The sequence below is a fragment of the Pristiophorus japonicus genome, chromosome 10 (genome assembly GCF_044704955.1).
Source record: "Pristiophorus japonicus isolate sPriJap1 chromosome 10, sPriJap1.hap1, whole genome shotgun sequence".
In the NCBI taxonomy this organism is placed as follows: Eukaryota; Metazoa; Chordata; class Chondrichthyes; family Pristiophoridae; genus Pristiophorus; species Pristiophorus japonicus.
In genome coordinates this window covers 171562303-171573967 of record NC_091986.1, presented here as the reverse complement: position 1 = coordinate 171573967, position 11665 = coordinate 171562303, and the positions used below count along the sequence as shown (strand labels likewise).

The following is an 11665-nucleotide window of genomic DNA, read 5'->3' as shown; positions in this document are numbered from 1 at the left end:
TTCCCTCTGATTCTCATCTGTAAAATTGAAGCCTAAGAGGTAAAGGAAACTAGATAAGTGGTCATTTTAAGTATTTTTAGGAATAAAAAAGGCACAGAATAGATAAATGAAGGTAAATTAGAAATAAAGGAAAAATAAAGTAAATAGAAGAAAGAGAATGGGAAAGCCTGGAGAATAATGAAAAAAGGAAAGTGTGATCAGAATTAAAATGTTTAAAGTTAGTGTTTATTTTAGCAGTGCAGGGTTAATATTACAAACAGAAAGTTATGAGTGGCTTCATTATGTAATATTAGTGTTAGTTTTTGTGCTAAAAATCTAGAAAAATGGCTAGCTGAAAGAGCCTGTAATTCCTCAGAGCTGTTGATGCTCTGTGGGGTACAAATAAAACATTGTACTTGGTGCAACATTTCACAAGTGAATAACTGTAGCATAGGCTTCCCATTCTTTTACATTGCCTACTCATTTTAACAAGAATTTCACGAAATAACAAAGCACAGTCAAATTGAATTTAAAATTACTCTTGTTAAAATAGTATTTTCATTTTCCTTTGTTGCTTCTGCAGAACTTCTCAAAGAGAATAATACTAATCAGCAACATTGTATTTAAAGCTTTACGAGAAACTATTTTCAGGTAGTAACTACTACATAGCTACCAAAGACACTTGCCTTCTGCAAATTCTGCAAATTTAGAACTGTAATAGTGAAGGCACACTCTCAAAAAACAGGCAACAATTACTGTATTCAGTGACCTCCTGAATAATCCAATTTGTGCTTTCCTTGTAAACTATGCTTCCATACTTGATGGTAAGAATGTTCCACAGTGTCAGTGATGTCTTGAATTCATTACATTTTCAACTGCAGATACCCTTTTTAAAAATCCAAGTTTAACTGATGAAGTTGACTGTCTTGAAGAACTCTCTGTCCACACGTTATTTCCATTACTTTGATGATGTTTGCAAAGAAATAGTTTCATCTTTTCTCTGAAGAAACTGGTTGTGAGCGTATAGAGAATTGGGTTCAAGGCACTGTTTATTGGGAGTATGAATATAACTACCCATGATGTAATTGTTCCTGAAATATCAAGCAAACACCAATAAGAATAATTTAAACAATATTGATAGACTGAAATACTGTTTTTACTTCGGAAAATAACAAAATAATCTCAACATTGCAAATATTGATACAAAGTAAAACTAAAGGCCATCCATAATTTCTTTAGAGAGTCAACCCAATGTTGTGTTTATATTTTTTGAATAAACCCAAACTTTGATTAAAAGACTAAAATTAGTGAAAGCTTACTTCAAAAATAGATTTTTAAACAACCACAGAAAGCTATTATAATTTTCACCAGTTTGTTGATATATTTGCATAGTGAGTTGTGGCATTCGAATTTCAATTAATAGTTAGTAGTACCATTCAATACCAGCAAGTGGCTCTGGTGTACTTTGTAACAATTTTTGGCCCTGAAATTCCGGACGGATGCTTCTTCCGGACGAACGCCTCCAACTGGAGAATTTTTCCGAAAGTGCTTGGTGGTCCCGGAGCAGCCTGCGATTGCGGTGCGGAGGCCTTCTCTTCCTGCGCTGCAAAGCGTGCTCCCATTCTCCAGGTTTTCATGCAGAAGATGCAGTCACGTTTGACTGCTCAACCAATCAGGTAAAGTATTTTCAATTAATAGCAATGGGAACTCCGTATCTATGAGTTCTCATTGCTATTAATTGAGAAAAAAATCCAAATACAATAATACCAAATAAAAAATAAAAAACACACTTCACATAATTAAAATTATTGAAATTAAAGTTAAGAAATATCTTAGAGAATTTTTTTTTCCCCCTCGAGTTTAAAAAGTTATTTTAATTATGGTTTAAACTAAATTTAACGTAGTGGGCAGGGTTTTAAAAAATAAAATGTGTTTTATAAATTTTATTTTTTATGTTTTAAGTGTGTTATAAAACTCTTACGCCTGTAAAAATAGGCTATGCGCCTGCTTTTATCAGGCGCAAGAGTTTTGAGGACATTTGCTGGCAAGGTATGGGTAAATACCGCAATCTTGCCCATGCAAAAGTCCTCGCTCCCGATATGCAGATGGTCTGTCAAGCTGGAGCTTGACAGACCGGAAAAGCCGGTTTTCAGCGCATGTCTGCTGAAAACCGGCTTTTCCAATGCCTTCCCGGGTCCGTACACATTCTGAACAGACCTGGAGAGGCCGGAATTTCTGGGCCATTGACTTTTAAAGTTAGAACTTGCATTTATATTGTACCTTTCATAACCTCGGGGTTTTAAAAGAATCAGGTGAGGAAATTACAGGTGCATTAGTTAAAATTTTCCAAAGCTCTCGAGATTCAGGAATGGTGGCTTTGGATTGGAAAATTGCAAGTGTCATCTTATTTTTTAAGAAGGGAGGGAGAGAGCAATCAGTTAACTACAGACCTGTCAATTTAACATCAATTATGGAGCAGTTATTGGAATCTATCATCAGAGACAGAGTGACTGAACACTTGAACAAGTATCAGTTGATCAAAGAGAGTTAGCATGGATTTGTGAAGGATCTGACTAATCTAATTGAATATTCTGAGCAGTCACCAGTATGGTGGATAGGGGAGTTTCCATAGATGTTGTCCATATGGACTTCCAGAACCCATGTGATAAAGTTCCATGCAATAGAATAGTAGCAAATATGAGGGCGCATGAAATTGGAGCTAACCTTGAGACATTGTTTGGTTATCAGTTGGGAGTTAAGAATCAGAGAGTCGGGATAAAGGGTTGTTCTCTGATTCTACCCTACGAAAACTAGAGGTGATCCAAAACTCAGCTGCCCATGTCCTAACTCGCACCAAGTCCCGCTCACCCATCGCCCCAGTGTTCCCTGAGCTATATTAGCTTTCGGTTAAGCAATGCCTCAATTTCAAAATTGTCATCCTTATTTTCAAATCCCTCCATGCCCTCGCCCCTCCCTATCTCTGTAATCTCCTCCAGCCCCACAACCTCCCCAGAGATGTTTGCGCTCCTCTAATTCTGCCCTCCTGAGCATCCCTGATTGTAATTACTCAACCATTGGTGGCCGTGCCTTCTGTTGCCTAGGCCCCAAGCTCTGGAACTCCTTGCCTAAATCTCTCTGCCTCTCTACCTCTCTTTTCTCTTAAAACATATCTCTTTGACCAAGCTTTCGGTCACCTGCGCTAATTTTTACTTATGTGGCTCGGTGTCAAATTTTTAATGCATAATACTCCTGTGAAGCGCCTTGGGGCATTTCACTATGTTAAAGAGGCTCTATAAATGCAAGTTCTTGTTGTTGATTGGCAGTATAGAAACATAGAAACATAGAAAATAGGTGCAGAAGTAGGCCATTCGGCCCTTCGAGCCTGCACCACCATTCAATAAGATCATGGCTGATCATTCACCTTAGTAACACTTTCCTGCTTTTGCTCCATACCCCTTGATCCCTTTAGCCGTAAGGGCCATATCTAACTCCCTCTTGAACATATCCAACGAACTGGCGTCAACAACATTCTGCGGTAGAGAATTCCACAGGTTAACAAACCTCTGAGTGAAGAAGTTTCTTCTCATCTCAGTCCTAAATGGCTTACCCCTTATCCTAAGACTGTGACCCCTGGTTCTGGACTTCCCCAACATCGGGAACATACTTCCTGCATCTAACCTGTCCAGTCCTGTCAGAATTTTATATGTTTCTATGAGATACCCTCTCATCCTTCTAAACTCCAGTGAATACAGGCCCAGTCAATCGACTCTCTCCTCATACGTCAGTCCTGCCATCCCGGGAATCAGTCTGGTGAACTTTTGCTGCACTCCCTCAATAGCAAGAATGTCCTTCCTCAGATTAGGAGACCAAAACTGAACACAATATTCCACCAAGGCCCTGTACAACTGTAGTGAGACCTCCCTGCTCCTATACTCAAATGTCCTAGCTATGAAGGCCAACATACCATATGCCTTCTTCACCACCTGCAGTACCTGCATGCCAACTTTCAATGACTGATGTACCATGACACCCAGGTCTCGTTGCACCTCCCCTTTTCCGAATCTGCCGCCATTCAGATAATATTCTGCCTTCGTGTTTTTGCCACCAAAGTGGATAACCTCATATTTATCAACATTATACTGCCCACTCACCTAACCTGTCCAAGTCACCCTGCAGCCTCTTAGCATCCTCCTCACAGCTCACACCGCCACCCAGCTTAGTGTCATCTGCAAAGTTGGAGATATTACACAATTCCTTCATCTAAATCATTGATGTATATTGTAAATAGCTGGTGTCCCAGCACTGAGCCCTGTGACACCCCACTAGTCACCGCCTGCCATTCTGAAAAGGACCCGTTTATCCCGACCCTCTGCTTCCTGTCTGCCAACCAGTTCTCTATCCACATTACCCCCAGTACATTACACCCAATACCATGTGCTTTAATTTTGCACATCAATCTCTTGTGTGGGACCTTGTCAAAAGCCTTTTGAAAGTCCAAATACACCACATCCACTGGTTCTCCCTTGTCCACTCTACTAGTTACATCCTCAAAAAATTCTAGAAGATTTGTCAAGCATGATTTCCATTTCATATATCCATGCTGACTTGGACCGATCCTGTTGCTGCTTTCCAAATGCGCTGCTATTTCATCCTTAATGATTGATTCCAACATTTTTCCCACTACTGATGTCAGGGTAACCAGTCTATAATTCCCCGTTTTCTCTCTCCCTCTTTATTTAAAAAGTGATGTTACATTAGCTACCCTCCAGTCCATAGGAACTGATCTAGAGTCGATAAACTGTTGGAAAATGATCACCAATGCATCTATTATTTCTAGGGCCACTTCCTTAAGTACTCTGGGATGCAGACTATCAGGCCCTGGGGATTTATCGGCCTTCAATCCCATCAATTTCCCGAACACAAAATCCCGACTAATAAGGATTTCCTTCAGTTCCTCCTTCTCACTAGATCCTCGATCTCCTAGTATTTCTGGAAGGTTATTTGTGTCTTCCTTCGTGAAGACAGAACCAAAGTATTTGTTCAACTGATCTGCCATTTCTTTCTTCCCTATTATAAATTCACCTGATTCTGACTGCAAGGGACCTACGTTTGTCTTCACGAATCTTTTTCTCTTCACATACCTACATCAGCTTTTGCAGTCAGATTTTATGTCCCCAGCAAGTTTCCTCTCATACTCTATTTTCCCCCTCCTAATTAAACCCTTTGTCCTCCTCTGCTGAATTCTCAATTTCTCCCAGTCCTCGGGTTTGCTGCTTTTTCTGGCCAATTTATGCCTCTTCCTTGGATTTAACACTATCCTTAATTTCCCTTGTTAGCCACCTTCCCCGTTTTATTTTTACTCCAGACAGGGATGTACAATTGTTGAAGTTCATCCATGTGATCTTTAAATGTTTGCCATTGCCTATCCACCGTCAACCCTTTAAGTATCATTCGCCGGTCTATTCCAGCCAATTCATGTCTCATACCATTGATTTTACCTTTCCTTAAGTTCAGGACCCTAGTCTCTGAATTAACTGTGTCACTCTCCATCTTAATAAAGAATTCTACCATTTTATGGTCACTCATCCCCAAGGGGCCTCGCACAACAAGATTGCTAATTAGTCCTTTCTCATTACACATCATCCAGTCTAGGATGGCCAGTCCTCTAGTTGGTTCGTCGACATATTGGTCGAGAAAACCATCCCTAATACACTCCAGGAAATTCTCTTCCACTGTATTGCTACCAGTTGGTTAGCCCAATCTATATGTAGATTAAAGTCACCCATTATAACTGCTGTACCTTTATTGCATGTGCTGTGTATCTGTAAAGCATGCACTCCCATGTTCCGTCACCAGGGAGCTCATCCCCTGAAGTCCCAGGGGATCCTAGCATCCCTTGGGAGCACTGTATATAAGCCGGCCCCTGAGGCCTGTACCTCACTCTGGAGTGTCTTATTAAAGACTGAGATCACTGTTATTTAACCTCCCTGTGTGCAGCCTCATCTGTGTTAGGAACACAATAACTGGCGACGAGAATATGAATCCAACGCAAAGATGCAGCAAACTGTGGGCATCCTGGAGAAGTTCTTGGAGGGTGAGGACTGGGAAGCCTATGTCGAATGGCTAGACCAGTACTTTGTAGTCAACAAGCTGGACGGAGCAGGAAGCGCTGAAAAAAGGAGAGCGGTCCTCCTCACAGTCTGTGGGGCACCGACCTACAGCCTCATGAAGAATCTTCTGACTCGGGTGAAACCCACAGATACGTTGTATGAGGAGCTGTGTAAACTGGTTCAGGAGCATCTTAACCCGAGGGAGAGCGTGCTGATGGTGAGGTATCGGTACTACATGTGCCAGCGATCTGAAGGTCAGGAAGTGGCGAGCTACGTCGCCGAGCTAAGGCGACTTGCAGGACAATGTGAGTTTGATGGCTACCTGGAGCAAATGCTCAGAGACTTTTATGTACTGGCATTGGCCACGAGACCGTCCTACGAAAACCTTTGACTGTAGAGACACCGACCCTCAGTAAGGCCATTGCAATAGCACAGGCGTTTATGTCCACCAGTGATAACACCAAACAAATCTGTCAGCACACAAGTGCTAGCAATGTTCATAAATTAACTAGAACTGTGTTTGCGAGCAGAAATGTACAGGGCAGAACCCAAGAGTCTGCAACTGCCAGCAGGCCTCAGGTGACCCAGATGACTCAGAGTCCCCAAAGCAAGGCAATTCACACCTTGTTGGCGTTGTTGAGGCTTCCATTCAGCCTATTCATGCCGCTTCAAAGGGTATGTTTGCAAGAGCTGTGGAACAATGGGGCACCTCCAACGAGCTTGCAAACAAGCTGCAAGCTCTGCAAAACCTGCTAACCACCACGTGGCAGAGGAAGATCAGTCCATGGTGGATCAAAGCAATTTCGAGCCTGAGAGAGAGGAGGCAGTTGCTGAAGTACACGGGGTGCACACATTTTCGACGAAATGTCCACCTATAATGCTAAAAGTAAAATTGAATGGCTTACCAGTAGCCATGGAACCGGACACTGGCGCTAGCCAATCCATCATGAGTAAAAAGATGTTTGAGAGACTATGGTGCAACAAGGCATTCAGACCAGCCCTGAGCCCTATCCACACGAAACTGAGAACGTACACCAAAGAGCTTATCACTGTCCTGGTCAGCGCCATGGGTAAGGTCACCTACGAAGGCACAGTGCATGAACTGCCACTCTGGATTGCCCCGTGCGATGCCCCACACTACTTGGAAGGAGCTGGCTGTGCAAAATCTGCTGGAACTGGGATGATATCCGAGCACTATCACATGTCGATGAGGCCTCAGGTACCCAGGTTCTGAACAAATTTCCTTGCCTTTTTGAGCAAGGCATTGGAAACTTTTTCGGGGCGATGGTGCGGATTCACTTGGTCCCAGAGGCATGACCCTTTCACCACAAGGCATGAGCGGTACCTCACATGATAAGGGAGAGAGTGGAAATCGAGCTGGACAGACTGCAATGACAGGGCATCATCTCCCCAGTGGAATTCAGTGAGTGGGCCAGCCCGATTGTTCCAGTACTCAAAAGTGATGGCACGGTCAGGATTTGCGGCGATTATAAAGTAACTATTAATCGTTGCTCGCTACAGGACCAATGCCTGCTACCTAAGGCAGATGACCTATTTGCGACGCTGGCAGGAGGCAAGATGTTCACCAAGCTCGACCTGACTTCGGCCTACATGACGCAGGAGCTAGAGGAGTCTTCGAAGGGCCTCACCTACATCAACAAGGGACTGTTCATCTACAACAGATGCCCGTTTGGAATTCGGTCAGCTGCAGCGATCTTCCAGAGAAACAAGGTGAGCTTACTCAAGTCGGTACCAGGCATGATGGTCTTTCAGGACGACACATTGGTCACGGGTTGGGACACCGCCGAGCACCTACAAAACCTGGAGGAGGTCCTCCAGTGACTGGATCGCATAGGGCTGCGGCTGAAGAGTTCGAAATGCGTCTTCATGGCAACAGAAGTGGAGTTTTTGGGGAGAAAGATCGCGGCGGACTGCATTCGGCCCACAGACGGCAAGACAGAGACTATCAGGAACGTGCCCAGGCCACAGAACATCACGGAGCTGCGGCCGTTCCTGGGACTCCTCAACTATTTTGGTAACTTCCTACCGGGGTTAAGCACCCTTTTCGAGCCCCTACATCTTTTATTGCGCAAAGGTGAGAACTGTGTATGGGGAAAAAACCAAGTCATTGCTTTTGAGAAAGCCAGAAACATTTTATGCTCCAACAAGCTGCTTGTATTTTATAACCCATGTAAAAGACTTGTGCTAGCATGTGACGCGTTGTTGTACGGAGTCGGGTGTGTATTACAACAAGCGAACATTGCGGGGAAGTTGCAACCTGTTGCCTATGCTTCCAGGAGCTTGTCTAAGGCTGAGGGGGCCTGCGGCATGATTGAGAAAGAGGCATTAGCGTGTGTGTTCAGGGTAAAGAAAATGCATCAGTACCTGTTTGACCTCAAATTTGAGCTGGAAACCGATCACAAGCCCCTCACATCCCTGTTCACTGAAAGCAAGGGGATAAATACTAATGCCTCAGCCCGCATACAAAGGTGGGCGCTCGCGTTATCAGCGTATAACTATACCATCCGCCACAGGCCAGGCACCGAGAACTGTGCGGATGCTCTCAGTCGGCTACCATTGCCCACCACGGGGGTGGAAATGGCAAACTTGTTGATGGAGGCGCAGCCCGCAGACTTGTTGATGGTCATGGAAGCATTTGAAAATGATAAATCATCTGTCACGGCCCGCCAGATTAGGACTTGGACCAGCCAAGATCCACTGCTGTCTCTAGTAAAAGACTGTGTACTGCATGGGAGCTGGACCAGCATCCCCGTTGAAATGCAAGAGCCAATCAAGCCGTTCCAGCGGCGAAAGGACGAGCTGTCCCTTCAGGCAGACTGCCTATTGTGGGGTAACCACGTAGTGCTACCTAAAAAGGGCAGGGAGACGTTCATCTCGCATCTCCACAGCACACACCCAGGTATAGTAATGATGAAAGCGATAGCCAGATCCCACATGTGGTGGCCCGGTATCAATTGTGACTTAGAGTCCTGTGTACGGCAATACAGCGTATGTGCTCCGTTGAGCAACCCATCCAGAGAGGCACTACTAAGTTTGTGGTCCTGGCCCTTCAGACCATGGCCGAGGATCTATGTCGACTATGCGGGCCCGTTTCTCGGTAAAATGTTCCTGGTGGTGGTGGATGCTTTTTCAAAATGGATTGAATGTGAAATAATGTCGGGAAGCACCGCCACCATTGAAAGCCTGAGGGTCATGTTTGCCACCCACGGCCTGCCTGACATACTGGTCAGTGACAACGTGCCATGTTTCACCAGTGTCGAATTTAAAGAATTCATGACCCACAATGGGATCAAACGTGTCACCTCGGCTTCGTTTAAACCAGCCTCCAATGGGCAGGCAGAGCGGGCAGTACAAACCATCAAACAGAGCCTTAAACGAGTCACAGAAGGTTCACTCCAAACTCGCCTGTCCCGAGTACTGCTCAGCTACCGCACGAGACCCGACTCGGTCACAGGGGTGCCGTCGGCTGAGCTACTCATGAAAAGGACACTTAAAACCAGACTCTCGCTGGTTCACCCCAACCTGCATGATCAGGTAGAGAGCAGGCGGCAGCAACAAAATGTAAACGATGGTCGCGCCACTGTGTCACGGGAATTTGATCTGAATGACCCTGTGTATGTGCTAAACTATGGACATGGTCCCAAGTGGATCGCGGGCACTGTGATAGCTAAAGAAGGGAGTAGGGTGTTTGTAGTCAAACTGGACAATGGACAAATTTTCAGAAAGCACCTGGACCAAATGAGGCTGCGGTTCACAGACTGCCCTGAACAACCCACAGCAGACACCACCTTCTTCGAGCCCACAACACACAGCCAAAAGATCAACAACACCACGCCGGACCAGGAAATCAAACCCATCACGCCCAACAGCCCAGCAAGGCCAGGCTCACCTAGCAGCCCTGCAGGGCCAACAACACGCCAGCCCAGCGAGGGCACAGCCAACACACCAGAACAGACATTTGTACCGAAGCGGTCCACCAGGGAAAGAAAAGCTCCCGACCGCCTCACCTTGTAAATAGTTTTCACTTTGACTTTGACGGGGGAGTGATGTTGTGTATCTGTAAAACATGCACTCCCATGTTTCGCCACCAGGAAGCTCATCCCCTGAAGTCCCAAGGGATCCCAGCATCCCTCGGGAGCACTGTATATAAGCCGGCCTCTAAGGCCTGTTCCTCACTCTGGAGTGTCTTATTAAAGACTGAGGTCACTGTTACTTTAACCTCCCTGTGTGCAGCCTCATCTGTGTTAGGAACACAATAGCACGCATCCCTAATTTCTTGTTTGATGCTGTCCCCAACCTCATTACTACTGTTTGGTGGTATGTGACAAAGTGGTGTTCCCCTGGGATTTGTCCTGGGGCCTCAGCTTTACATCATATATATTAATGACTTGGGTGAAGGAATAGAATTGTACATCCACAGTAAGTTGTGTGGATGGGACAAGGAAGTTATAAAGGGACACAGACTAAGATAGTGGACAAAACATTCTCAGATGGATTTCAATTTATGGAAGTGTGAGGTCATCTACTTTGGATCTGAGAAAGACTAGCGCAGTAGTGCTGCAGCGTTGGAGATGCTATCTTTCAGATGAGATGTTAAATTGTGGCCCTGCCTGTACTCTCAGATGTACTGTGGTACTGTTCAAAGCAGAGCAAGGGATGTGTTCTGGCCAACATCACTAAAGCAGAATACTTGGTCATTTATGTCATTGCTGGTTGTGGGACCTTCCTGTGTGCAATTTAGCTGTTGTGTTTCTCTACATTACAATAGTGACTACACTTCAAAAGTAATTAACTGGCTGTGAAGCCGATTGGGACATCCAGAGGAACATAGAAACAGGAATTGGCCATTCAGCCCTTCGGGCTTGCTACGCTGGTCTGCACCTCAACTCCACCTTTGCTCCATATCCCTTGATACCCTTACCTAATAAAAATCTATCTAACTCAGAGATGTTTGGTCAAGAAAGTGAACAGCATCACAAATTCTGTCAGTGGACTCGTAGTCTTTCTCAGATCCAAAGTAGATGACCTCACACTTCCGCAAATTGAAATCCATCCGAGAAAGTTTTGTTCACTGTCTTAGTCAGTGTCCCTTTCGAACTTCCTTTTTCCCATACAACTTATTATGGATGTACATCTCTATTCCTTCATCCAAGTCATTAATATATATGATGCCCCAATACAAATCCCAGGGGTACACCACTCGTCACATACTGCCAATGAACAACAAGAACTTGTATTTATATGGAGCTTAAATCCAGCACCTTAGACTGCTTGGCCATGCTACCACACATGTGTAGTGTTTGAAGAAATTGAGAACACAGTGCTTCAAAAATGCGTGAACAGGGTCAGCTTTCAAGCCTGAGATATTTTTTAATTAGTTGTTAATAGAGGACTTCACATGCTAAGGTATTATTCAAAAGCCACATTTACTTTCAGTACTTCTTGATTTAAATAATTCTATGTCGATAGTTTGCTCTTTCAGTTCCCGTCATTTACTCACACAAAAAGGAACACGTCAAGTTTTGCATGCAACAAGTGAATATTGTGTAATACTT

At 44.5% G+C, this 11665-nt stretch overlaps 1 protein-coding gene across 3 annotated transcripts in view; it reads right to left on the bottom strand.

Moving 5' to 3' along the window:
* Nucleotides 1-269: 269 nt before the first annotated feature.
* The window catches only part of LOC139274850 (relaxin receptor 2-like), a 294506-nt gene continuing 283110 nt past the window's right edge, over nt 270-11665 (bottom strand). For all 3 annotated transcript variants that reach the window (XM_070891552.1, XM_070891551.1, XM_070891553.1), the window contains one exon: nt 270-1070. In XM_070891552.1, coding sequence (XP_070747653.1) covers nt 823-1070 — 248 coding nt within the window. In that variant the 3' untranslated portion in view covers nt 270-822. The remainder of the gene's footprint in view (nt 1071-11665) is intronic.